The sequence below is a fragment of the Pestalotiopsis fici genome (genome assembly GCF_000516985.1).
Source record: "Pestalotiopsis fici W106-1 unplaced genomic scaffold PFICI_Scf_6, whole genome shotgun sequence".
Classification (NCBI taxonomy): Eukaryota; Fungi; Ascomycota; class Sordariomycetes; order Amphisphaeriales; family Sporocadaceae; genus Pestalotiopsis; species Pestalotiopsis fici.
This window is the reverse complement of record NW_006917096.1, coordinates 2,933,844-2,960,866: the sequence shown is the minus strand read 5'-3', so window position 1 is coordinate 2,960,866 and position 27,023 is coordinate 2,933,844. Positions and strand designations below refer to the sequence as shown.

Here is a 27,023-nt window from a genome sequence, read left to right as displayed (position 1 = left end):
TCAGTTCTATTCACGCGATATCCTGGAACATGTAAAACAAAAAATAGATACGTAGGATGGTTCCTCCGCTCTAGAATGCAAATGCCAGCGGCAATACACGGTGCACTCAAAGTCAGATGATTGGGTTCCTCTTTGCACTTTTGTCTTCATGTCAAGATTTCAAACTTTTCTCGTCATGTCGTCACGACCTGGAGTTGAATCATCACTTTGGTTATGCTTTTCCTTGTCACGGCCGTACTCAGTCTCTAGCTCTTTTACAAACTCAAGTTCCTTCTTCTCGAACCTAAGGCAAAGAACGAGATAAACTCATGGTACACCCAAACCTTCAAATACCCTGAGGCTCTTCACGTAAATACCCCAAACTCCTACCCAGGCAGCATCATTGTAGTCGCTAGAAACACTGCGAACTTGTCTGGCGAACGAATTTGCTTGGCCTTCTACTGATAGCCAGCGTAACATCGCATAGGATATCTTGTAGGTGTTTTGTCCAAAAATGGCATTGAAAATGATTCTGCGAGCAGTAACCCCCCCTCCCCTTATCCATTCACGTTTCCGTATAGAGCTGTAAATGGAACCCAGCACCGCCACGACGGCCTGGGGCACACCAGTCATGATGGCAGGAAAGAGCATAGAAAGATTCGAACCGGTACCTATGCTGGTCACGAATTCGTCCCAGGTTCACTTTACCATGGGCGTGTCGGCTTCGAAACCAGTAACAAGGCGAAAAGCAAGCGTCAGCAGCGACAACGGTGTGGCGTGGAGCGGACTAGACCTGCCGAAATGGATCCAGAGGATTCCTGTCGCGACGGGCAAAGATCAAGATCCCCATAACCGTGGGCAGAACGTCAACGCAGAACTAGAGGATAGTGGTGCCTTGTGTAGCTTGGGAGTCGATGTGGTGGAAGTATGCCAATGGTCGAACAAGCATGGATGTCGAAAAGATCAAGAGGTATGCCGCAGCTGAGGTACAGTTAGTGAACAGGCACATCGGGGCCGTGGGCTGTGTAGCATGGTGTCGTTGGATTTGGAAGGCAACCAATCCATCCTTCACTTCCAAGTACCAAGAGTAAAATGATGCACCATGCTGGCCAGGGATGTACGATGCCTCCATCAATCAGTACCTAGAGGATCGCACGCATGTTCGAGGTGAAGAGAGCATCGCCCAGGTAGGTCAATCGCGTAAGCCTCTCCATCGACATTCTTGTCGTCCCTCTAGGTTTCCCTGCTGTCGTGCTCTCTATCGATAGTCCAGAATCGCCATCCTCGACGCGCATGAACAGCAACGGGGCGGCGGGCGCAAGTCCACAGATGGTCAGAGTCATCCAGAGGAGCCATTTCCAATTAACCCGACCCAGCGAACCGCCCACTGGAGGTCCCATGGTCGCAGCAACACCTGACCACGCGACCATGGGCCTTGGATGCTTTCTGCTCTGAAGCAGATACACCGTATCGCGGAACAAAACGTCGAGGAACACGTCCATGCCCCTCGATCCGATACTCTACACCAGGCGACCAACGACGATCATGGCGGTGCCGCGCGCAACCCCCACAAATGCCGCTACCGAGCGCAAACATGAGTGTCGAGATGACGAGCGACGAGCGACCACCGTCTCCCGAATCCATCGGCAGACTTCCCTGTAAGCAACTGTAGCACGGCAGGTGCGACGCTGGAGAAATTGACGATTCAGGCGTATTGCAATTCAGCTGACTCTATTGACAGTACACATTACAAATCCGTCGAGTGCCATCCATCATGACTTCTGCCCAAGCAAACACCTACAGTTGATCAACTCATTCTACCAAGCACCGAGTCCTATCAAGAAGTCAACGAAGGAATATCTCGGCTTGTCTGAGTAACGACAAGCCCGCAGCACTTCTCCATCCCAAGTACCCAGCCAAAGTAGCTGCATTTCCTCGCCGAGTGGAACAACATGACATTCACTTTGCCATCTGCGGCAGAGGCCAGCAACCGCTAGAAGCGTGTTCCAACATCTACGGCGGCATCACATCAGACTCGAGTTTTCGTTCCGGAAGTAAGCTCTAGAACAGCAGTGTATCAGCTGGTGCGGGCGAACATTGCTCCCCCTGTACGAGAGGGTCCAAGCAGTGAGGCTCATTGTATGTCCAAGCCGGTCTGGGAAGGGAGGCATCAGCAGTCTTGGGAGACGGAGCACAGTGGACTTGGCACCATGTCTTCTGATCGCGTACGGTGTTGCTATATTGGCTACATTCGTGCTGATATTACTTCTTTGCCCACCGCAGCTGATATCTCCTCCAAAGCTATTGAACACAATCAATGGTGTCACGCTCTGTCTAAGTCTCCATACATGTTCCAAATCTCTCGCCAGTAAGACTGCTGAACAGGGCAGGAACATGCCTGGTCTGAAAGTTATTGGGCTTCTATTCGCGACTTGACTGTTGACCTGAAGAAAGAACAAGTAGCACAACAAGAAGACTGGGTAGACTCTACAAGGAGATCTGGAAAATATGGGCACACATTTACGTACATCTTTCTGAGTTATTCTAAGAGATTTCTGTATTGAAGAGCTCCTAGGGAAAAATACTCTTTATCATTATCTGACAGTCGAGAGAACCATGATTATTTTCGATTGATCCATTTCCTGAAAAGTTTAGTCTCAATAAATCTAGGAGAACAGATAAAGAACTATTCCATTTCGAAAGTGCCCCTAATCAAAATATGCTTCTTCGTATTTTCTCACGTGATGGGACCCAGAAATCCCAGATTATCAAGTAAACTATCCCCAACTTCATTGATTCTAGAGCTGTCATGAGCCCGGTATCCATACAATCTAGATCAGCTATCAGGCACATTGTCAATCCTCGCTGTATGGACTTGAAATCAATTATAGCAGCACACGTCGTTTAACTTGCTTCCGAGTCTAGAGTCTTTCATTTGCTTGAGTAGAAAAGTATCAAACTTTCCTGGATCAAACTTTCCTTCTATACCACCACCGACACGAAGATTTAAACATACCCCATGCAGCTCCATACCCCTGGATGGAAAGACTCTGTACAAGTAGAGTATGAGCATGAATCTTTGGTGATCATCTGCTGCTATATCTTTCAAACAAGACATGCTGTCCAAAGTACTTGGTCCTCTTTGAGATAATTTAACGAGAGAAATTCTTTCGACATAGATCAAAAATATATTTTTCTCCAATTCATTCCGTTGAAACTACTGCTTCGACGGCTCCTCTGCCCTCAAAGTGTCACATCTTGGCTAATCAAAAGTGAATCTGACAAACATATTTCGGGTGATAGTTTGCAAAGGACAAGGCCTTTAGACACATCACACTGCTTCTTTATATTGACACGCAAGGTGACTCACACTTATCCACGCTCATAATGCTGCTGAGTCCACATCTGGCATCACTAAAAGCTCTACCATATCTTGGCCCAATTGTGCTACTAATGGTCCTGATCAACGTTCATTCTGTAACATTGTATATTCTTCTGCCATACTCTGATCAGCAGTGTCTATAGATCACAACGTCAACAAAACATAGGTCTATGCCTTGGCCATTATGTTCACTACTCGTGGTGGTCAAGAGAAAGGGATGAATACCATGTGACAAAGCCTGTGAACAAAGTGTGTCCTCTTCTTGTCACTTTCACGTTACTCTCCCAGCTACGTTCGAGGACAGGCTTCTTTTCTGTGATCGAGGAACATGTCATGTCTTCCGAACTCGACATCTCGTCGACGTGAACGTTGGCACCCCTGACACCCGTCGAGATGGAGATGCTCGTCGCCATCACTCCACGATCCCCTCATGTAGACATGTAGAATCTGGCATCGTCATCTTACCCTCGGCATCGTCACCAGTTAGCCCAGCCCTGCTGACGATGGCTTCCCTTCCGCAGCTAGACCCGCGTGGATAACAATCAAGACAGCCACAGTCTCCGCTTATTTCCCATCCACAAGGTCTACAAATTGGTCAAGAATTTGAAGCTTGCCTGCGAACTTTTTCCTTCTGCCTACTTCAACTTCCTGACCAGCAACTTTGTCCTGGCAGCCTGGCAAACACCAACCACCTGTCCTCATCAAGACACTGCCATCCTCAGGAACCTCAGCATCAGGAAAATCATCATCACAAGCCTTGACACCTCGAACCCCATCATCACGAACCCCATCACCAAGAACAACATCATCACCAGGAACGCATCACCATCAGGAACGCAGCACCATGCCACCCGTGACCAGAAGTCACAGCAAGAAGCAGGAGAAGAGCTTGACTGCCAAGGCAGATGGCTCAGTCACTCTTCTCCCAGTTTCACGAGCTCAACGAAACCAGATACTCTTCATCAAGCTGGTTTTCACTGTCATGTCAACGCATCTACGGGCCAAGATTATCAGAAAAGTTCAGGAATATGGAGGTCTGCACCTTGAGCTCGAGACTCTCAAGTAAGTGATCTATCTCTCTATTGACTTTGCTCCATAACCACTTCTGCCCCTTTCCCCAATTTGCACATTCTCTCGGTACCACTTGTGAGCGTACTGTCTGTCCATGCAGTCACGTGCACTGGTGGTTTAGACCAGAACTTATACTACCCTTGTGCATTTCGCGCTTGCCCTATCTGGGTGTAGCCAAGTTCTATAGGAACTTGAGTTCACGGCCCACAACAATCCTATAGAGTTGCCAGTCGCCAGCTGTCCAGGCTCATCTCCCAGACAATCGTCCCCAGCCGCTGTGCAAACGAACAATCCCAAGCGCGCGTCACTGCCCCTCCCCCTCCTCGCAATATTTAAGAGGTCACCAAGCTAATTCCAATTCTTTCTTTCCCAGTGAATGGTTTGACCACATCCGCAACCTCAACATTGACCAACTTGAAAGAGTCCCTCTTACCCAGGACCTTCCTGCACAAGTCGCTGTTACCCAAGACCTTCTTGCACAGGTCCCTGTTAATCAGGACCTTGTTTCCCAGAACCTTCTTGCCGAGGATCTTCTTACTCAAGACCTTCTTGCCCAAGACCCTCTTTCCACAAACCGCGTTGGCTTGGATCCCAATTCATCGCGCAACAGTATTCACAACCCTTCCACCCAAGACCTTCTCATCGCAAACCGCACTGGTTTGTCTTCCCTTTCTTTCAACAACCGCACGCGCAACCCTTTGAATCACGATTCCTCCAACATCTCCAGCCGCAGCGCTTTGGACCAAGACTTCATTGCCGCAAGTCATACTGGTTTCCCTTCACTCTCCTCCCTCAACGACCAGAACCTCGAGGACCAGAACCTCAACGCGTTGAATCAATACTTCACTACCTCAACCCGTACTAGTGTGCTTCCACGTTCTTCCTTCAACGATCAGAACAGCAACACTTCGAATCAAAATTTCATTGTCGCAGACCACACCGGTTCACCTTTCACCCCATCATACAACGGCAACTACAGCCTTTTGCCTCAAGATACCAACTTCGCAGGCCGCAGTACATTGCCTTCACGTTCTTCCGACAACAACAACCAGATCTGCGACCCTTTTACCCAAGACCTCATTGTCGCTGACCACACTGGTTCGCAATCATCATCTGACACCGACGACCCTTACACCTCCCTCTTCCGAAGCATCCGCGAGGCATTCTCAGACTTCAACATGGACAACAACGGTGATAACCAAGACGCCAGCCGTGCCATCAATGATGAGGACTATGACTCTGCTGCCGAGGGTTACCCCATGATGATCAAGAAAACCCCTCGTGGTCGCATTATCTGGAATGATCTGGCTCACGAGCATCTGTTGGTGGCTCTGTACTACGCCACCACCCCCTCGGATCAGCAATGGCGACAGATCCAGGAGAATCTGGGACCCTTTGGCTTCGACAACTGTTCCGTTGTCGCGTTCAAGTGAGTACTAACCTGGCACAACTGCCGATATTTCATTTCTTCAATCACAATTTATAAAGACGGCAACTACCTTTTTTTTTTTCAAACTATTTACTTCTTGTTCTTTCGAACTTTTCTCTCGTTTTCGCTTTTTTTTGTTTTCTTTGGTATAAGCACAGAAATTAACAATTCACTTTTTCCTTTCATATAGGCAGCATCTCCTCAAGCTGGCAAACCGTCTCCAGCCTCACAACGAGGGACGTCGTGGACCATACCGCGTCCGCAGCATTGAGTCGGCCGAGCCTGAGACTCCGGCCAATGATGACGATGGCGATGACGAATCGTCTCTTGCCTCTGGTGGTCGTCGCGCTGTCGCGCGCGGCAGTCGTGGTGCTCGTGGTGGTCGTGCCCGCGCCCGTGGTCGCGGTGGAAGAGGTGCACGTGGCACCACTCGTGGCACCTCTCGCGTCGCTGGCACCAAGCGTCGCGTCAACGAGACCGACGATGGTCTCAGCAGTGGCATGGCCACTCCAGATGCTGGTTGGGACGCTGACGTCCCTGATGACGAGAGCGACGCCAAGCGCGTCAAGACCAACGACGCCGGTCCTCGCGGTGTCCGCGATGCTCCTGCCTTCCCAGGCACGGAGTATCGCAATAGCCATTATAGCGAGTACGTATTTCTTACCCGATATTTCCTCTAAAAATTTATCTGACTTTATTACTTTAGTGGCTTTGCTTACGGTCCCCGCGGCTCATACGAGACCGCAAACCACGAGGGATTTTATCCCATGCGGGCTTCGGCCTACGAGCGCCCTGCCGGTTTTGCCCCGGCTCAACTTCCTCGGGCCCCTGCTCCTTACGGAGCAGAAGACTATGTTCCCATGCCCGTGGGAATGAACACCGGCTACTACGTCGGTGATCGTTACCACGAGGTTGGTAACAACGTTCGCTTTCCCGGCGGTGGCGCCGGATATTACCAGCCCCCTGGTAATATCTACGGTGGCTACCACCGTCGCCCTGAGGTTGGTCCACCTTACGGCCACTACCACCACCACCACCAGCAGCAGCAGCAGCAGCAGCAGCAGCAGCAGCACCAGCCCGCCTACCAGGGCTACGACGCCTACGGTGGCAACGACGGCTACAACGCCGCCGCTGAGCAGTCTTTCACTGCTCAGCTAGAGGCTCCCGTCGGTCCGGCCAGCTCGCTGGCCACCATTGCCACAGCTGCCTTGGCCCAGCAGGGCAAGGAGGAGGAGGAGGAGAAGAAGCCCATGTGAGCAAATCGCTCACATGGCCCCGATCCTAAATGGATCGGGCAGAAAAGTTGCGGTTGTCTTTCGGGTTTTGTTTTTTCGGGGTGTTTCTCTCGCGTGGTTCCTTCGGGACATTTGGGGCTTTGCCCATAGATAAAGTCAATAAAAATGGGGCATGAAATGCCATGATAAAAACTCTAGAGAGAATTCAGAGCACAGTGATACCATGAGAAAAGCGAGCTTAATTTTTGAGCGGATAATTCTTTGTGAAGGAGCGTGAAATATCGAGAAAAACCTGTGACAAAAAAGCGCAATCCAGAGAACATTCACAGAGAGAACACTTACACAATCGAGAGAATGCTCACCAAATCGAGAGAGCACTTATGCAATCCAAAGGACTTGATGAAATCGAGAGAATCTCAAAAGTCGAAAGAACTTCATAAAATCGAGAGAACTCCATAAGATCGGGAGAGTTTCAAGAAATTAAGAGAATTCCATAAAATCGAGAGAACTTCATAAAATCGAAAAAATTAATTAATCTACAAACAGAACACTTATGCAACTAAAAGAACTTTACAAACTTGAGAGAACATTCACCGAATTGAGAGAACATTGACTTATCAAGAGAATTTTATTGAGTCGAGAAAACGTTAATGGAGAGAACATTCATAAAGACCCGTTCATTATATTCTTTTTCATTAGAAAACTTGAAAACGTAGAATGCTAACGAAAGAAAGATCGAAAAGAAAACCATAACTCTTGCGGTGTCTTTGTCCTCCCAGATTCCTGTCCAGATAGAAGAGAACAAGTCGGAAGGAGCACCAAAGGTGTCATGAACTTCACTCTTCTCATCCATGTATCCCTGGACGTTATGATTTATCATCCTTGTGGCAGTAGGATAAGAGATCTACGTTTTATCAAGGGGTGCCCTATCTAATGTAGGCAGACAAATCTGTGTATGTATGTGGCTCAATGTGATTGTTTAGAGTATTTGACAGCAGGTCTGGAGTCCTGGAAAGTGAAAAGAAGAACAAAGTTCAAATAGAACGCAGAACTGGCGGTCGACTTTGTCCATGCCAGCTTATTTATGAATGGACATTGATGAGATCCGCGATCCGATAGATGGGATCGCGACCTATTATTAGACTCGCGATCCGATCAGTGCTGGAGTAGATGGGATCGCGGCCTGTCGGGAAGAACCACTGGTTCTTCGAGAAAATGCCATTGATATGGCTGCTATAATGGGCTTCGTTAATCTAGATTATGAAGAAATCTGGAAGGCCCATGTTGCAAATATCCCCTGCCTCTGACAAACCTCCATGGCAACGTGTCTGTCATTCGGACGCTTAAGCTGGTGAAATGCTTAGGATCCCATTCTCATGAGCTAATATTCATGATTGTCATACATAGAATTGATGACTGAGGCAGAGTCATCCAGAGCTTCCACCAAATGGATGCTCAGCTAAAGGAGTCACAATGTCGTGGGTATGATGCTTGACTGCAGGCCAATTTAGCATCATCTCTGGTGCTGCTCATGCTGGCAAAGATAATGTCTAGTTAGATACCCTTGAAAGAGTCTTGGTGATCAACGGGAGAAAATATGTACAGAATGCTTGGGAAATTTCGGCCTGTGCCCTGTCTCGACTACCGTGTATGGTCTGGCATGCTAAAACTCATATGTGTCTTGATCCCCAGACAGCAGAAACTGGGATTCGGACGAGAAAGGTGACCAAACACTTGTATGGCGACTCTGACTTTCCGCTTTTTGATTGAAATAGTCTGGATTGTGAAGCCATTACTTCAAAGAAAAGGCTCAGAAGAAATCAATAGACAGCGAAGATATCTGTGTACAAAGTTCCCTATGAGAAGAGAACTTGTGAAGGATTCAAAGTGCGCATGACCAAGGTAGCACCATACTATTACAGCTAGCAAATACCAAAAAGTTATTCCAGCTAGGTGGCCACTACGTAGCTTGTCACTCTAGCTCATTGGACATGTAAAAGCCAATTTTAGTACAAGGAAGTACGAAGGCCACAACACTTTGTACCACTATCAGTCGCCATGGTCTTTGGATAGCAGCGTGGGTATTTTTAACGTGTGGTGTTGCTCGTCTGTTCCTCATACGAAGCTTACAATCCTTGACCAAGTCTCGCTGCCAACCTCTCTAAATTCGACACCTTCTCCAAAATAGCCAGCATCCTGCCAGGCCTTCATTGTCGGACCATCATACGGTCCCTGTTTGGCTGCTTCATCTCTACCATCTATCCATCGATACTCCCACATCTTGGTAGCCGGTGTTTCTTCCTTTACAACTTCAGGCTCAACCCATCGTTCTTGGGTCTCCCTACTCCATTCACGAATGAGGAGCTCTCGTTCCCTGTCATAAATGTCAGGTCTTTCCCGACCAAGTAGCTTGTCGGAAGCATCCGTAATGTCGTCGATGGCCTCCTTGATACGGGCCTGCTCGGGATCTTCTGGTTGTTTCTCGGCGTCAACATCCATGGCATCATCCTTTTGTTTCTGCTTCTTCTGTTTCCATTTGGGAACCTTTTTGGTTTTGGCCTGGCCCTTGCCGAGTCGCGCAAGTGCTTCCAGGGCGGTTTCGCTGGGCTCTAGTCGGAGGATCAATTGCTTCAGCAAATCCGAGGTCAAGATGTCATCGTCTTCCCGCCTCTTTTGCCGCAATTCGGCTTCGCGTTTTTCGTGGGCCTCGGCAGCCTTTTTCATATCCTTTTTGCTGAGGCCCTCCAGCCAGCGATCATGCTGGGCATCCTTGTCTGCTGCTTTACGGACAAAGTTGCCAGCCTCGTCAAAGCGACCCTCCTCGGCCTCTGCCTTCAGATTGAAAGCCTCAACCTTGGGCGCATGCTTCTTCAGTCCTCCAGCACCGACTTCCTCGTCAATATCTTCTTCTTGGATGGCAAGAGCAACCGTCTCCTCATCGTCCTCGTCATCAGACTCTTCGTCTAGCCGGATGGTGCCTCCACCCTTGGATCTCAAGTCTTGGCCGTCAATGTCAGCACTGTCGAGGAAGCGGACTTCCTTGCTCTTCTTGCCGGTGGAGTAGTCAACTTCGTCGTCCTTTTCATCTCCATCCTCGTCGGCAAACATGTCGTCGACATCATCAACATTCTTATCCGGCTTTTTCTCTGTCCTGCGTACACCCAGCTCCTCGCGGTCAGAGTCAGAGTCGTAGCCGTCAATGTTGACAGCGCCACGTTTGGTCGCGGCACTCCCGCGTATCACCTCAGCATCTACCTCTAGGTAGGCATCAGCCCCGTCCTCACCATCCTCGGCAGCATCTGGGGCAAGAGCCGAGGGGTTGCGCACGTCAAACTTGACCTTTTTGGAGTCGGGGCCAGTCTCGCCATGGTGTGCTCGTGCGTACGCCTCTCCAGCGCGCTTTGGTCGCGCCGCACTGTATCTCGACGACATGATACCGACCTAGAAGCGCGACGAGGGCACGACGCCTGAATTTGTGTGGTTATGAGGCTTGTTATGACGATGAAGAAGGAATAAATACAGGCTCGACGAGCATTTGACGGCGCCGGAAGCTACCAAGCTCTAAAGCTGTAGTGGGGTATTCTACCTGCATATATCTTTTACAGGTACCGAAAGACACAAGCACAGGCCTCGGTATCGGGCGCTAATGGTGGGTAGGTTTACTGACAAGCAGCGTGACACGACGCCACAGCAGTGCATTGCATCAATTCTGCTGCGGAAGGCTTAACAGGTACTCGGCAAATCTTGGAAAAGGGAATAAACATGACATCTGTGTTTTATTTGAGCGACCATAGATAGTAAAATGAATTATCTTTCTTAATTACATTTGAATTGAAATATCCATCTCGTAAAAGAGGACGAAATGAAATTAGTCGAATGCCATGGGTTGCTCCCAGAGTGAGGCAGGTACCTACTCAGTACTTAAGGTATCTTGCTACCTTTTTAGGCGTTAGTTCCGGGTGCCATACGTTTCGTCATCAGCATTGGGTGCCTTCAAAGCTCTCGAAGCTGCATCCCACTTCGATGAATTCCCATTACCACAACCGACATCCCCACAACAGACAAGTAGCAGTACGCATATGCCAGACACTGAAACTCGGTGATCGATCTCTGTCCTTTGTCTTTGTTACTACATATTAGGTCCTCGGGGTTTTCGCCCTGCTCAATAGTACAGAAGATGGTCAGTCAAGCCCGCGGCTGTTCCGGTAGCCCCCCATCTCGTAGCTGCCATTACTGACTTATCTACCCAAGTTTCGCCCCGGATTCGACGCCTACGATCCCAACGATCCACAACACATGTACAACATGGCGCGTTCCGGCATCGCCAGCAGAGCCATGCGCTTTGACGAATACTATCGATGCTACCCGATCGTCATGGCGCCGGGCGCTGAGCGTCCTGACCTCAACTACGGCTCCAAGATCTTCCTACCGCAATCCGCTCTTAACAAGATCTCACGCCTGCATGTCCAATGGCCCTTGACCATGGAGCTCGTCAACGGCGACAAGGAGAAGCATACACACTGTGGTGTACTCGAGTTCACCGCTGAGGAGGGTCGCGCGTACCTGCCACAATGGATGATGCAGTCTCTGCTGCTCGACGTTGGTGACATGGTCCAGATAAAGACGACGTCCTTGTCCCCGGCCAAGATGGTCAAGCTGCAGCCGCAGTCGGTCAACTTTCTGGAAATCAGCGACCCCAAGGCAGTCCTCGAGCACGCATTCCGCAACTTTGCCACTCTGACGAAAGGCGACGTATTCAACTTTAAGTATAACGACGAAGTTTACGACATTGCCGTTCTAGAGGTGAAGCCTGTAACAGAAAAGATGGGTGTCAGTATGATTGAGACTGATGTCTCTGTCGAGTTTGCGCCGCCTGTTGGCTACGTTGAGCCAGAGAGACGTGCAGGCAGCGGTACGAGCACACCGAGGAGTGGCAAGGGTGGATTGCCTACTGGTGGTCTGCTGCACAGCCAGGGTACAATGGCTCAAGACATCAACTATGAAGCTATCAAGCCAAGCGGAACGGCCGCAGCTGCTGGCGCCAGGGCTGTTTCATCACACTTTATCAGCGAGGGACACAAGCTAAATGCCAAGAAGGGCGCAAAGGCGCCCACTCCTAAACCATCGACGCCAGTCGCAGGGACATCCTCAAACCAGCCACCTCAGCCGATTCGTAGGACGAATGGACCAATGCCACTACGCCTTCCCCCCAACAAACTCTTCTTTGGTTATGATATCAAGCCAGTCAAGACAGATGCCGACAAGGAAGCAGAGAAGGAAAATGACAACAGGCCACACTTTGCTGGTCAAGGTCAAACCCTTAGAGGAGGTGCCGTTAAGCGCAAGGGAGAGCCAGACGACAAGGCAAAGGCGGAGAAGAAGCCGGACGCGGGTGGCCGTAGATTGGATGGGCGCAAGGCATGATCAAGATGATTTTAGCATTCGATGGCGTTCGTGGGTCGACTTAAGCTTCTGGTTTATTGTTGAGGGATAGAGATCACGCTTTGATGTCACAAGGAACATCGTTAATTCACCCTGTCAACAAGGATTCCATCATCTTTGCCTACACTGGTAGTGCCTTGACCGTGCTTGATTGGTCATGATTTCACAGCCGTTTGTATGCTTTGTGGATGGCACATGGCACGTCCCCAAGGCCTGCGTCTGCCTTGAGATAAGCATGCCGCGGAGAATGAACTATGAGCTTAAGAGCGGCACGCCAGCACTTGCCATCATCTCCCAATATGTAGAGCCAGGTGCAAGGTTCCGTGTCTCGTTGCAATTGCTGATTAAAATCTCCCACTTTACCGGCAACACTTTTGTCATCCTCGAGCATTTCCTTGCTCTGAAATTCACATCGCTTCAAGTAAACAGTGAACGCTCGAGGCCATGCTCGGGACAGTGTTGATTTCCCGCAACAAGGGCATGGCAGTTCTATAGAGTATGTAGTGCCCCATCAGGTATGCCTGGTTATACTCGAGTTGCCTCTGCAAATCACTTCCCAAAGAACTCGATAGTTTGCGATAAGGCCCTGTCGTAGACTATCATGGGGCTCGCTGATTGGTTGACCAAGCACAAACTAGAGTAGCATTTGTCTCGCGCAGCACAAGCTCGGGCGTCACAGTAGAGATCAACTCTATAGCACAATTATCTGTGTAATACAAGATTAAAAACACTATTCATTTACTCAAACCAATTTTTCCTATTCATTTCCCCCGTACAGTGATTCATTAGACTGCGATGCTGACTCAAAGAAACGACCCCGCGACTATGTTTCGACTCGAGTCGACGTGACGTCATGGCCCGCTCTGTCCTTGTTTTCCAACCATGTCTGCAGCCAATATAATCCTAGGGGGGTTGGAGAAGAGACTGCGCAGCTTTGATGAAACCTCACTTGGAAGAGTTCGATTTAATTGACTTTATTCCTGCATGTCTCTGGACCTAGTCGTATCTTGCAAATCCTAAACAGACATTCAACACGAGGGAGAAGGGGCATTATACACTCGACAAGCCAAGATGAACATCAACCTGCCGGGTATCCTAGACGCGGCCATCCCCAAGCCGGGGGAGTCGAACCGCAATGTGGCCGTCATTGCCAACAACATGAACGGGCCAAACCATAATGATCCGGGTTTCCTGTCCGACGACTTTCCCAAGTCGCCACCGCGGCTCTGGATCACTTCTGGCGACCCCGAGTTTGACTCTACTACCGTCCTGAATGAGTGGCGCGCCGAGGGCTTTAATGCGGAATTCTTGCCCATGGCGCCTGGAGCCAAGGGTCCTGGCGCCCACAAGGAGTATCGGATGAAGCTGGCCAGCTTGCACAAGACATCTGGGCTGGGTCCCTGCGAGACGTTTGGTATTGTGGCCTACGGTGATGCTGCCAGCCAGTGTCTGGAATACTTTCACGTTCTGGACAATAACCCAGACTTTAAGCTCGCGCTACTGGTGGCCTACTACCCAACCAAAATCCCAGACCCACGGGGCCGGTTCCCCGGCGGCGTTCAGGTCCTGGTTCATTTGGCCGGCGAGAGTGTCGGCGTGGTGCGCCAAAGCCAAATGGTCGGTATTCAGGGTCGGAAGCGTGTCGGCAAAAAGAAGATTGATCGCGGCATCGGCACTGGAAATTTGGTGCAGATGTCGTACTCGGCTTTTAGCTACCCAGAGGCAGACCCGGGATTTGCAGAGACGGATCTGGATGCCTATGACAAGGTGGCGGCGGATCTGGCTTGGGATCGCAGCCTGGCGGCGGCGAGAAAGGCGTTTAGATGGGATACTAATGTAATGGGAGTAGTGGAGGAGAATATGGAGAGTAAGAGAGAAACTTTTCCTTCAAAATTTTGCTTACCAGAGTCAGGACTAACCGAGTGATAGGCAAATTCTTCGCAAAGGACGAGGCCAGGCTGATGAAGACATACACAACTACTCACACACCACACACAACCTTCATGCCAACACTAGTAGGTGGCGTGGGAACCGAGGAGCTAGCACGATTCTACGGCGACTTTTTCATGGAAAGCAATCCCGAGTCACTGCAAGTGACACTGATCTCGCGGACGGCGAGCGCGAACCGCGTGGTGGACGAGCTGCACGTATCTTTTGAGCACACACAAGGAATGCCGTGGATTCTGCCCGGCATCCCGCCGACCAACCAATACGTCGAGATCATGGTAATCAGCATCGTGACGCTGCGCGGCGGCAAGCTCCACCACGAGCACATTTACTGGGACCAGGCAAGCGTGCTAGTGCAGGTCGGCCTACTGAACCAGAACATGGTGCCGCGCAAGCTCAAGGAGCGCGGCGTCGAGAAGCTGCCCGTTGTCGGCAAGGAGCCGGCGGAGCGCATCATTGATGGCGGTTTTGATGACGGAGAGGGCGCGGCTGATAACGACCTTTTGCCCGAGTTCTGGGACTACAGCGACGAGGAGGAAGGCGACTATGACGATGAGGACGAAGAAGGCGAGGAGGAAGAGGACTATGACTCTGGCGACGACGAGGGCGAAGAAGGGGACGAGTCGGACGTGGAGGAGATTCCAAGGCACGACATAGCCGCGCAGAAAGCGAACGGGAGGAAGCCGGCAGCACCGCGCAATAACCCGCCGTCTCCAAAAGCGATGGGCAAGAAGCCAGCAAATACCCAGCAGAATGTCCAGTCTCCTCAAAAGCAAAAATCGAATGGCAAGGCAAACGGAAAGGCAAATGGGAACAAACCTGCAGCGCAGAGTCATGGGAGGGGACGTACGAGCAACGTAGCACATCGACCCAAGAATGCTACAGTGGAGGAGGATTCTGATTAATTTTGGATGGTAGGACAATGCATCGGGTTTTGGAAAGCGAATCAGAATGATACATAATGTCTAACTACTCAATGAGATGACGATACTACAAGATCAAATGAGATACATCGCTTGCCCTGGGTGATGTCTTGATGAGCAACAGCGACCCGTGAGACCGACGAAGACGTTCCAAAAATAAGTTACATGAAATTGAGGCCGCTATCAGGCCACTACTCTAGGAGTATTTCCCTAAATATGTACAAGAAATCTATAGATGCTCCAGTTCACCGTCAGTTTTAACGCCGACGATGTTTCTAAATTGCCCAAATCCATAACGATGGATTCGGTAGTGATGGTACAAGTCAAGTAGAAATTGTTCGTAATGTCGTAATGTTCCCAAGTTCTAACAATCAAGAGTCCTCGAAATGCTCAAGTTTGTGGAGCGTTTCCATGCTGCCCTCTTCATCCTCGACGTCTTCCACCTTGATCCGATCGACCTCGGCGTCGGCATCCTTGGCCACGAATCGATTGGGGTCGCCTCTCTCGTCAGGGGCGGCATGAGCGATAAAGTACGAGAGCATGATTTGGCACCAGTTGATGTATATCTCGTCGACGACCGACGTCACGTCGGCCTCCATGTCGTACATGATGTTCATGAAATTGTTGCTTGGCATCTGGTCCCGGGCAAAGTCGGTATACCGAGCCAGGCGCCGGCCCGAGCCCGGCGAGTCGCCCCAGTACTTGATGTCCTCGGGATGCATCTGGCGCTGCAAAGTGTCGTAGTGCACCCTCAGTGTCGACTCGACGGCGTGCCGGGCATTCACTACTCCCAGCGAGGTCATGTGTGCCCAGAAGCAGCTAAAAGGGTGATGTGCTCCCAGTTTAACCACGCTCATGTGGTAGATGTAGCGCAATAGCGAAGTGGCCAGCTCCTTGGCAAACTCTTCTAGTTGTAATACTACCGACATGGTAGCAGTGATAAATGTAGGATCTTGAACTAATGTGATTGAAACGATATTAGTATTTCATCCGCGTGATGACATTGACTTGACCACACGAAAAATTCCAGCGTCGATTCCAATCGAAATCATGAATGGACATGTCTTTTTACTTACAGTTAATCAGGTTACTTGTTCTTTCGAGACAATTGTCTATAATCCGAAATGCGGTAATTGAATTGCGCGATCGCTTCAGTATCCTTGCCGCCGTCCGCAGATCCATCCACCCTGCAAGGTTTCTCTGGGTTAGCGCTGCGCAACATAAATGCCGAAGGGTGGATTGCAGATGGCAGAATAAAACCTTTCCGTTTTCTGTAACTGTTGGTTCATTTTCTTTTCTCTCCATCTCTCTTACATGTTCACTACAACAATGAAACTTGACCGTGCAGGGAAAGAAAGGACAAGCACTTACACCCAGCAGTCATTGACATGTAATTGTCGACAACAAAAACCTTGAACGTTCTCCCTTTGGGGAGATTCAGTGCATCATCGGCCGTAACGCTTGCCAGTTCCCAGACCTTGGTATTGAGGCAGAAGTCGGTGTAACTGTGTATAGCATGACAGGCGCGCTCCGACTGGCCCAAGACGTCGGGCTGCCAAAGACGATGCGACAGCGACGTGGGAGAGGAACAAGCCGATGATGACATCATCACCTGCTGCTGCTTCTGCAGTTGATCCGGAGATCCCGGCGGCATTGTTGGGGGCGACGGCGTCTGCAAGCTGGATTCCTTTGACGAGAACCGGGCGCCGAGCTCCCGAGCCGTCTGCAACTGCTTCCGGAACCGCTTGGAGCCGACCTTTCGGCCCTTGACGACGGGCTCGTCAGGTCTCTCGCCCGACCACGCTGCTTGGATGATCCGGGAGGCGTCCTCCTTGATAATATTCTTGGCGAGTCCCCAAAGCTTGAACCGAGATTTGTACATTTTCACTCTGCGCTCAGGAATCGTTAAACACAACAAAACTGTCAACTTTTAACACGGAAGAGAACTTACGTGGCGTGGAAATCATATTCCGTCGCCATGATGCTCATGACTTCCTTGAGCGTTCTATCCTCATTCCAGTACATCCGGACAACCCTATCCTTGTGCGCGGCCCAATCCGCGCTCGTTGCCCACCTGCCATGCCCCGAGGGAGGAGCGGAGGCGGCGGCGGGAGTGACGGGAGCATTGCGTGAGACGACCAAGTCGCCGTGTTGGTAAGCACTTGCAATGCCGAGATTGTCGCCATCGGCCTCGGTCAGCCGGGCGTTATGGTCGGCAAGCATGTCCGCTCCAGTGCCGGAGAACTGTGGGGAGCCTGCCTTGACTCATCTAGTTTGATGATGCTCGAGGACCGGCTGTGCAGACGTCGTGTCCGCCCAAAGTGGGAAGGAGAGAAGTGCCGAGCCTATATCCTCGTCCTTTGCTCGCGAGTTGGGAAAAAGAAGGGAAAGAAGTTTTCTATCCTGCACCAACCTCAAGGGCTGCCTGTTCAGGAGAAGCGAGACAAAACCACGTGCACCGAACCGGTCCGGCATTTAAGGAGAACGCCGCCGTGGCCCCCAAAGTCTTACAACGGTGTGGGGATTTTTTGACTTAAGTTATTACGAAGTCACTTGGCAGCTTCGGGATCGCGAACCCTGTTATACTCTAGCGTTGTCATTAGTTGTCATCCGGCCGACAGACTATGAGTACGGAGCTTGCCCTTAGTGCAAAGCTTTCTACGGCAAGCCAGTTTTTCATGACATTTCGAGACCATGGCCCATGTCCAAAGGGTGTGGTCACAAATAGAATAAAGTGTGATGACCGACATTGTGGTTCTGTCAGATTATCAGTCGCAAGTCAAAATTGTGCGGTCAAAAAAGGATGCAAAGAATAGCATCACATCATCAAGTCCATCTGCAGGGGGATACAACACGCGTACACTACCTTCTGTAGCGGCGGGCACTAAAAAAAGAATCCTTTACCGGATTTTCCGCCCATCTTTGGGATTGTATTGGTCCCAGAACTGGGGAACGAGAGCTGGGGGGTTTGTCAAACATTTCTTGGTCATCCAAGTTATGATCGTGAGATGGTCATCGAGACATGCCTGGGTTCACCACTTGGTCAGATACTATGAGACTATCAAATTCTATATTTAGCGACAAGCAGTCCCAATCCCTGTCCATCGCGGCATTTGCCGAGCAACTCGATGCAACATCGCTCCCAAATGCTACCCCATCCGACACATGCCACCATATGATATGATATCATTTTCTTGACCCCGACATTTTTCATACTCAAGTACGGAACAAGTCATCGCGATTGGGTGTTTGTCTACTGAAATATGCACCGTGCCATGTCGCTCTGTTGAGGTGCGTTTTTCTGCACAAATGGGACGCTCGTCCAAGGTAACCTTGATGACATCTTTTCCAAAATCGGCGTCAACGGTGTAAGCGATCACGACTCGACAGGGCTACGATATCCTCGGACGTGCTGTTGTGGTGAGCGTTAGGGCTAGACGAGTTCTGCCGTATTCCAGATCGAGGACATGCCTGGACGCTTTGCTCGCTGAGCGTGAGCCTGACAATCATATCATGATGTCGCTGACGAGACAAGAGCTGCAGTAATCATTGATAACGAGACACAACAGCATTTTTGAAATGCATTTTTGTTATCACGTGCGTGGAACAAATGTGGCCGGTTCTTGGAGGTGGCACGGCCGTCTCTGTCGTTGTGCTATTGTTTCGAACCGCATCCCGACAGCGTGCTGGACGTAATACATCCCAGCAGTAGTGCGAAGGTCGGAGATGTTTCCAAGTTCAGACGCTGAATCGATATGGATTGAGAATATGTCCTGTGTGAAATCGATTCTTCTTCGAATATTAATGCGTGGATAACGCAGAGAAAAAAAAAAGACAATTTATGTGTAATGATATCCGTATCTGCATTATTCAAACCAGGATGCCTCCGGACGCAAAGTGCGTGAGGATGAGTCACTCAATTTGAATAGTAATCTAAGATGTAGTTTGTGTTTGCATATTTCCACAAGAAGGTTTTGATTGCATCCTTAGGTTAGCACCGCAATCGTAGAATACGAGTCGAATCATTTTCTACGTCCAACAAGAAAGTCCCATGTGACGATGCGCAACTTGCTGGCCTTGGGAGGCTATTGAGAAAGATAATGTCGAAAAGGGAAGTCGTGGCTGTATGTTGTCGCCTCCGATCAAGACAATACCAATCTTTTTGAGTGACAGGGAAAATGTATGCAGAGGCCTCTAAATACCTGATACTCGCCATCATGACCTAGCACGAACATCCTGCATGGGGTAATACACTTCCTCGTTATGCTGAGAATTGACGTCGTAGTCATGCATGGTCAGTCATTGTGCCGAGGCTTATGAGCCGATTTCAACTGACATCTGCTTCAGGGCCGGGGAAAATATTGAAAGACAAAAGATACGAAGTCATGAGGTGAAAACCCAGAAAAAGGTAGAAACCAAGTGGTGGGAGGGGACAAGAGTTGAGTAGGCCATTAGTCCATCGTCCTACTTGAATCCAGTTTGCCCTGATGCCACGATTTTTCACCCTAGCATCTGGCAATGTAGGCGGGAGGCACGGGATCCATCAGGCCACTCGACCACGAAAAGTCGAGGTTCCTGTGTCAGGCGTGGTCGAGTACCTGGTCTTTGTCAAAAACTTCGTCTATCAATTTCAGCTGTAAGACTTTTCTTCGCAACCCACCTTCAATCTGCCGCACGGAACGAACAAATGTCCTCTCCGGGCCAATGAAGTTCCAGGCGAGTTGGACTTGACGACCAATATCCCGATTTGGAAAGAGAAGAGATGTGATTCACATCAAAGTGCTATGCTGGATCTATGCAGCTGGTGTGACTTTGTAGATCTAGAATATTTCCTCCATGATACAGCCACATTTTGCATCTTGGAAAGATGATACTTGGCGGGCTGTATAAAGACGTCACGTTGCGCGGCCCGAGCCGCAGACAGAAGGAGCTGAAGCCACAAAAGTCTAACCCCGGCTTGGCTTGCGATACGAGTTCTTGACATCGTTATACCATGGCCATGTAATTAACAAGCTTGCTGACTGTTGATCTCAGACCTACGCAACGACGGGGCAGGATTCAGTTCACGATATCTCGCCAACGTAACCTTGGAGTATTGAATGTGACACGTAAACTGTACTCCCATCTATTGCAATTCTTCAAGACATCAATCGCTAGCCAAGAAGGGACTGAACATCGAAGGTGGGACCATGAATATCACGTGAAGTTCTGGCGTGTTTAAAAAATCAATTGGTCCATGTAGCGCGCCGCGCAGAAAGCAAAACTGGCAGTATAGGCAGCCTCTATATATCGACTGTCGGCCGGAAACCTCTATATTACAATCGTGTAGCTCCCATTTCCGTATCTAATGCATCTGTCACCCCATGGCAGAGCGAAATATGATGAATATGTGCGGGAGAAAAACTGGAGGACAAGCTGGCCACCTTCAAATCTCTTCACCAGGCTATTTACAGCAGGAAAACAGCACCCATCAAGGCAATGACGGCAGAGACAGCCGAGACTGAGCCGCGGGAGATGGCATCAGAGGTGCCGACAGCGCTCGTGGACGAAGCGCTGGAAGAAGATCCGCTGCTGCTGCCGCTGCTGGAAGAGCCAGAGGAGGAAGTGCCGGTGGAAGAAGCACCCGTGCCAGTTGCGGAAGCAGTCAGGATACCAGTGGCGGTGCCGGTAGCAGAGCCAGTCGAGGTGGAAGAGGGGGTATCGAAAGTAGCAGGGCAGGACAGATTGAATCGGGCCTCGGTCGAGAGGTTGTCGGTAATAGCGAACTTCATCTCGTTGGCCGAGTTGGAATCACGGAGGTTGTACCAGAAAGTGTTGACCTGGTTGAAGAGACGGCGGCAACCAACCTCGTCCCAGTAGTACTTGGCATTCTCAACGCTAGCGACAGCCTCGTCCCAGGTCTCACCGGTGTAGGGCCAGCCAGTCTCGGTAACCCAGACGGGCTTGTCACCAACAGCAGCAAGAGTCGCATCGTAGGCAGTGTCAAAGAGAGTGCCAGCGTTGGAGATGTCGTTGCCCTTGCCGGACTCGTAGTAGGGGTACTCGTCAACACCAATCCAATCGACGGCATCGAGGACGGGCTTGTTAGTAGCATTGGGCCAGACGTCCCAAGTGTCGACGTGTCCGATGGGGACGTTGGCGATCAAGGTGTCGGCAAAGGCCGACTTGAAGTCGTTGATGAAGCCGACGATGACATCGGGATCGGCACCAACACCAGCCGAGTTGGCAACACCAGTGGCCGAGTTACGGTAGAGATCCTCGCTACCAATGGACATACCAATGATGAGGTCAGCCAGCTCAGAGCCGTACTGGTCGAGACCAGCCTTGAGGGCGGTCATCTCATTCTCGATGGAGGTAGTGCCCGAGGTCCAAATACCGAGCAAAAGGTAGGTGCCGGTCTCGACGGCGGCCTCGAAAGCCTCAATGGGGTCGGTGGTGGAGTAGGCCTGGATGTTTGTGTACAGACGCACAGCGTTGAAGGTGACGGGGGCGCCAACAAGGTTCTGGGCCGTGGTCATCTCCTGGACGAAGTCGGCCTTGAACTTGGCAGAGTCATCGTCCTTGAGGGCACCCGAGTTGAAACCAAAGTAGTTGTCAGCGGACGCGACGGCCACGACGGCGCTGGCGGCCACGGAGCGGGAGAAACGCATTGTGATAGGTGAATTGATTGATTGATTACGGCAAGGAGCGTGTGTGTATCTTTGTTTGTTTGCGGTTTGGTCGCGCAAGATATCGAGAGTTGGGACTGGAAATAAAAGAGCGTAAGGCAGCCGAGGTGCCAATGTCCAAGCAAGAAGCAATGAATGAGTGATGCTCAAGCTAAAGAGAGGTGAATAAAGAGTGAAAAACGACAAATACAAGGTCGTTGATTGTGGTGATGGGAGAATAAAGAAGAGACAAAAATATTATTGCTGGAGATGCCGAGCCAAGACTTGCACCCCCAAAGTCTCGAGTCTCTCTCCCTCACTCCCATTCTCCCTCCCTTGACAGTCTAAGCCCCCCGGTACCAAGACGCCAATGACCAGGTCCAGGAGCCCCCCCAAAGCGCGCACGATGCACGTTCTGCCGTCAATCCGCTGGGGCCCCTGGGCGGAAATCTGGGATACGATGGGACGAAATCCACGGCCATGAAATTGGCGAAGTCTTGGCAGGGGCACCTAACCCCGTTGGTCCTCTCTGTCGCCTGTTTAGTGGAAACCGCCGTGACCAGTGGAGAGCCGAATCAGCTGCCTCGGTGGGACGTGCATCGCTGCCGTCGCCATTGGATCTTCATTTGAAGAGGCGGCGCGGCTATGGCTAACGCGATAATTCTCCTTAGAACAATACCAATCCATTTCCAAGGGGCAGCTGATATTCCCACCGTCGGGCATAAGCCCTTAAGCAGCACTTGGTAGACACCATATCCCTCCGTAACAGATTCCCACAAAAATCTTAACCTTACTTGTTAAGCACAAACCTTTCTGTCAACTTTGGCACCTGGGGGCATCTCTTATTTCGTCCCGTCCTGTCATCTTATGTGCACACACTAGCAGTCCAACCTAATCTGGCATCTGGCATCAAGATCATCACCACCACCGGCACCATTCCAGCATCACTGTCGTCATTAGCATAAGAGATCGACATAACCACCTCTACCATGTACACTACAAAACTTGTGCTGACATAAGGCAAAACAATTGCTGCATCCTCCCTCCTTCCCATCCCCCATTGAATGCAAAGCAAAAGGAACATTCCTGCGGACCCATTACAGCAGCGCTCAAACAGCGCTAAAGACCTTTCATCTGCGGGGCATGGATCCTCCTAACCAGGAGCGCTAGACTGCAGGTACCCATTCACTAAAACTGCACCCAAATTGGGGAAATTTCCACCAAATCCTCTTGCCTCTGGCGACTCCCGGACGGCGCCATGAAGATCCAGCAGCTGCATACGAGCAAAAAGCATCCATTGGGAGATCCATTCCATCGTTGATCTTTTCGTATCTGTGATATTTGATGCGCATGGAATCCCGGGTGTTTTCTCTGTATTTTTTTCCTCACCAAGCATCAGGAATCCCGCCATGTATTATACACGTTCGACGGCTGGCTTCTACCCCCACCCACTGCTATTCAACATGAATTATGTGTGCTAAAAACAGAGTACATTGATCGCAATGCAGACTATCGATAGCCTCCATGATTTGGTTTCCTAGGACTGATAGGCTCGTCGTCCGACTCGGTATGCATTTCCTGAGCCTGGCTTCGTTTACGCCGACTGGGCGGCGGCCTTACCGGCTCATCGTCGGAATCAATACAGATGATGTCGCCCACTTTGGTAGGAGTATGCTTGATTGGGCTTGACCGTGGTCTGAGGGGCTTGTCATCCGAGTCCAGAGACGCGGGACTGTCCATGCTGTTGGCCGGAGCAGCAGTCTTACGGCCAAAGCCCTTCGGATAGATTGGCAGATCATCAGAATCATATGGGGAAAGATCCCGTCGATTCGTGTTGGTCTGAGACACAGAGATCCTTGAATGACGTCTTTTCAGCGGCGTCTGGACCGGCTTCTCCTCCTCCTCTTCCGAAGTGATTAAGCTTATCGACTCTTTGGGTGGTGACTGTTTGCGTGGTGACTGTTTGCGTGGTGACGCCGCATTCCTCCTAGGCGAGTTTCGCACAGGTTGTCTTCGTGGTGTCAAAGTAACATCACTGTGCTTCCTCCGAATTGGCGAGATCTTGCTCCGATCCATGAATGTAATGCGTCTTGTCGGTGACGGAACTAGCTCATCGCTGCTGCTAGACATACTATCCTCTTGGGGTGGTGGCAATCGAGGGATGCTCCTCGACGATCTTACTGACGTACGAGGGGTATTCCTCGCGGTATTGTCGTCGTCGCTGGAGCTGATTTCAAGGGAGATATATTTCCTCGGTGATGTTCTGACTCTTGTGCCAATTCTCCCTTCTCGTCCGCCTTTCGCCTCGACATCAAAAAGCCGGTTTGTGGCTTGGGAAAAGTGCGGTCGAAGTTCTTCATCCTTGTCATCTTCGTCATCATCCTCGACAATGGAACCTGCATGGCTCTCGCTGCTTGATGATATAGTAATGATCCGTTGTGTTTGCGTGGGTGTGTGCACATGACTTTCATCCGCCACCCGAACACGTGGAGCTCGAGGCCTCTGCGGTGTCCGGAACATGGCCGCTACTGACGGGAACTCATTATCAGAGTCCTTGTCACTGTCGCCGAATAGAGTGAGAGGCCGTCTCCTTTCGTCCCTCTTGGCAGCCGTCCGTGGTGTCGTTTCTCCCTCACTTTCCATGGTGCCAACCACCATGGACGCCTGCTGTTGGACATCAAAATCTCCATCGAGAATCACGTCGCTCTCCGCGTCGCTGCTTGGCTCAAAAGGGTCATCTTCGTCTTGACTGCTCTCGCCGTCTTGGTCTGTACCCATATCCGAGTCCCGGACTATAAAGCTACTGTCGGTTGCATACGAATCATCATCATCTGAAGCCGGTCCGTCATCACGCGGTAAGAGGCGCTCGCCGACTTTGTTGACAATCATCCTACCATGTGTTTGTCGTCGTCGGCGCCGCCTGTACTGCCAATCCGGATCATGCAACTCCCTCCAGAGCTCGTACCTGCGTATCATGTCCAATAGAGCCCGTCTCCATTTCCCACAATTATCCATAAGCCAGCGCCACCTCCGTGGCCTCGTATATAGAATCCTCAATTCATGGCCTCGATACTTTCCGAACCAGATGGGAGCCGACAAGGGACTTCTTTCCTGGTCCAACCAATCCAGATACCGCGTATGTAAATTCCTGAAACGAAGCAGCTTGGTCATGATTAGCAGTGAGTCACACCCGATTGCGACAAGCTCGCAAGCTTTGGACATACGTTGGGCGTCCTGTCCCAGTACGAGCCATGTTCCAAATGGCGGCGATACTCCTCGGTCAGCTCGTCCATGCGGACGCCTTCATGAGTACCAAACCACATGACCGTAGCTCCCGGTTCCATGCCGACGTCGAGCGAGTCGCCAACCTCGTGCATGGCCACATCATCCTCTGCTGTCCAACCGAATTCGTCCATTTTGGCACCTAGGAGCCCGCACAGATCATCACAGGAGGGGCGTGTCAGAACGAGAGTCAATGAGTATATTATAATCCTGTACGCAGTATACTCAATCGCACCCGTGAGACACCTTCACAGTAGGAATCGACCTTGAAATCACAAGCAGTGAGAGAGACTCAATCAATTGATTGCGTGCATTTCTTATCGCAATTTTAGGTCAAGTTGATGAGAGGGGTGGTGGAGACGTCCAAGCTTCTTCTTAACCAGGGCATGGGTGTCTCGCGACTAAAGTAGTGGAGTTTATTCGTCTTAGAAAAAGAAAATAGAGTTCAGTCGTGGCCAGTTGAGCTGCGGGATTCACAGAAAGCAAGAGGACGAATGGAAGATACTTGGGACTGTTTTGCTTTCCTCTGCAGATAGAATCTTAAGATAGTTGATTACAAGGCACATATTGTTGACACTATCAGTCATACGCCTGATGCGACAGCGTGGAGATAATCGTACAACAATGGTGAGGAGTGATTACTTGGATCGGATTCAACTACAGGGCTGGACGCGAGAAGAAAAAGAAAACATCTATGCGAAGTATACGAACCGCATCCCTTGGCCTGATCACTACTATAAGAGCATATACAAATGTGTGAACGGAAGAATAATTTACGATCTTATGACTTTTCAATAATACGGCACATCGTATTTCGTAAGTTACAAATCAAAAGACTGGCCACGGACTGTGATAAAGGCACGTCATAGTGAAAGCTACCGTATGTATGAATGGATATTCCATGTCAAATCTTTTTTCAAGTATAATCCAAAGCTTCCACTTCTGCTGGGCAATTCATTACCTAAGACGTTAATGTCGCTCATGTCTGTCTGCTTCGCGACCGTTATCATATCCAGTCGTCGTGTGTCTCGTTATAATTCGGTCTGCGAGCGGCGCTCCTGACCGCGAACGCCATACACACAAAATCCGTTTCCAATCGAAGTCCAAGTGAAATAATAGTAAGATTTACGTAGGAAAGGCTCCGGCCGCCAATGGATGTCGATGCTTTTCCGGTACGATGCAATTGTAAAGGATAAACGTTTCCACTCTTGCACCCAGCTTCCTCATGCTCGGGAATCGTCGACGATGGAAGGTGCAGTCGGATCAGTCCGGCGCATCCCTGATATATTCCATCGTTGAACCATTTCAGCAAATGGATTCTCTTTATTGCTTTTGGAGGTGAGTTAGAAGAAACATTTTCCACTCTCTTGACGTTCGGGTTTTCCAGGTTGACCTGGTATCTGTTTTGCTAGCGGCAAGCAATGCCGCTGGAACAAACACGCCACAATCATGGCTTTTCCGCTTGGATTCCATTTTCCTCTAGATTACAATAAGTCAGCCAGAATCTTGCCACAGGAAACTATCAGGGCCAGTAGGAGGTCGAGTTTGAGTATACTGACCAGTGGTCCAGACGTCAAATGAATCGTGTAATCTCTCCATTGAAAATTAACTCTCGCGTGCCATAAACGATATCTGCGCGTTCTAGAGACATCTTCCCAACGTTGTGCACTTTCACGAGCGTTGTAG

At 50.2% G+C, this 27,023-nt stretch overlaps 9 protein-coding genes across 9 annotated transcripts; 4 read left to right on the top strand and 5 right to left on the bottom strand.

The window, feature by feature from the left end:
- Nucleotides 1–568: 568 nt before the first annotated feature.
- Nucleotides 569–964, top strand: PFICI_09357 (uncharacterized protein; the record flags this gene model as incomplete). The annotated part of the gene is made up of 1 exon (XM_007837938.1): nt 569–964. One exon carries the CDS (start codon nt 569–571, stop codon nt 962–964), a length of 396 nt encoding a protein of 131 aa, XP_007836129.1.
- Nucleotides 965–1,121: 157 nt separating this feature from the next.
- Nucleotides 1,122–1,481, bottom strand: PFICI_09356 (uncharacterized protein; the record flags this gene model as incomplete). Its single annotated transcript, XM_007837937.1, has 1 exon — nt 1,122–1,481. One exon carries the CDS (start codon nt 1,479–1,481, stop codon nt 1,122–1,124), a length of 360 nt encoding a protein of 119 aa, XP_007836128.1.
- Nucleotides 1,482–4,205: 2,724 nt separating this feature from the next.
- On the top strand, nt 4,206–7,117 carry PFICI_09355 (uncharacterized protein; the record flags this gene model as incomplete). The annotated part of the gene is made up of 4 exons (XM_007837936.1): nt 4,206–4,423; nt 4,806–5,861; nt 6,052–6,510; nt 6,568–7,117. 4 exons carry the CDS (start codon nt 4,206–4,208, stop codon nt 7,115–7,117), a joined length of 2,283 nt encoding a protein of 760 aa, XP_007836127.1.
- A 2,094-nt stretch (nt 7,118–9,211) lies between these two features.
- PFICI_09354 (uncharacterized protein) lies at nt 9,212–10,528 on the bottom strand (the record flags this gene model as incomplete). The annotated part of the gene is made up of 1 exon (XM_007837935.1): nt 9,212–10,528. The coding sequence occupies one exon, from the start codon at nt 10,526–10,528 to the stop codon at nt 9,212–9,214; it is 1,317 nt and encodes a 438-aa protein (XP_007836126.1).
- An 873-nt stretch (nt 10,529–11,401) lies between these two features.
- On the top strand, nt 11,402–12,520 carry PFICI_09353 (uncharacterized protein; the record flags this gene model as incomplete). The annotated part of the gene is made up of 1 exon (XM_007837934.1): nt 11,402–12,520. One exon carries the CDS (start codon nt 11,402–11,404, stop codon nt 12,518–12,520), a length of 1,119 nt encoding a protein of 372 aa, XP_007836125.1.
- Nucleotides 12,521–13,609: 1,089 nt separating this feature from the next.
- On the top strand, nt 13,610–15,390 carry PFICI_09352 (uncharacterized protein; the record flags this gene model as incomplete). Its single annotated transcript, XM_007837933.1, has 2 exons — nt 13,610–14,405; nt 14,468–15,390. The coding sequence occupies 2 exons, from the start codon at nt 13,610–13,612 to the stop codon at nt 15,388–15,390; spliced, it is 1,719 nt and encodes a 572-aa protein (XP_007836124.1).
- Nucleotides 15,391–15,779: 389 nt separating this feature from the next.
- On the bottom strand, nt 15,780–17,631 carry PFICI_09351 (uncharacterized protein; the record flags this gene model as incomplete). Its single annotated transcript, XM_007837932.1, has 3 exons — nt 15,780–16,366; nt 16,780–17,297; nt 17,360–17,631. The coding sequence occupies 3 exons, from the start codon at nt 17,629–17,631 to the stop codon at nt 15,780–15,782; spliced, it is 1,377 nt and encodes a 458-aa protein (XP_007836123.1).
- A 3,224-nt stretch (nt 17,632–20,855) lies between these two features.
- Nucleotides 20,856–22,058, bottom strand: PFICI_09350 (uncharacterized protein; the record flags this gene model as incomplete). Its single annotated transcript, XM_007837931.1, has 1 exon — nt 20,856–22,058. The coding sequence occupies one exon, from the start codon at nt 22,056–22,058 to the stop codon at nt 20,856–20,858; it is 1,203 nt and encodes a 400-aa protein (XP_007836122.1).
- Nucleotides 22,059–23,564: 1,506 nt separating this feature from the next.
- Nucleotides 23,565–25,471, bottom strand: PFICI_09349 (uncharacterized protein; the record flags this gene model as incomplete). The annotated part of the gene is made up of 2 exons (XM_007837930.1): nt 23,565–25,217; nt 25,280–25,471. The coding sequence occupies 2 exons, from the start codon at nt 25,469–25,471 to the stop codon at nt 23,565–23,567; spliced, it is 1,845 nt and encodes a 614-aa protein (XP_007836121.1).
- Nucleotides 25,472–27,023: the final 1,552 nt, after the last annotated feature.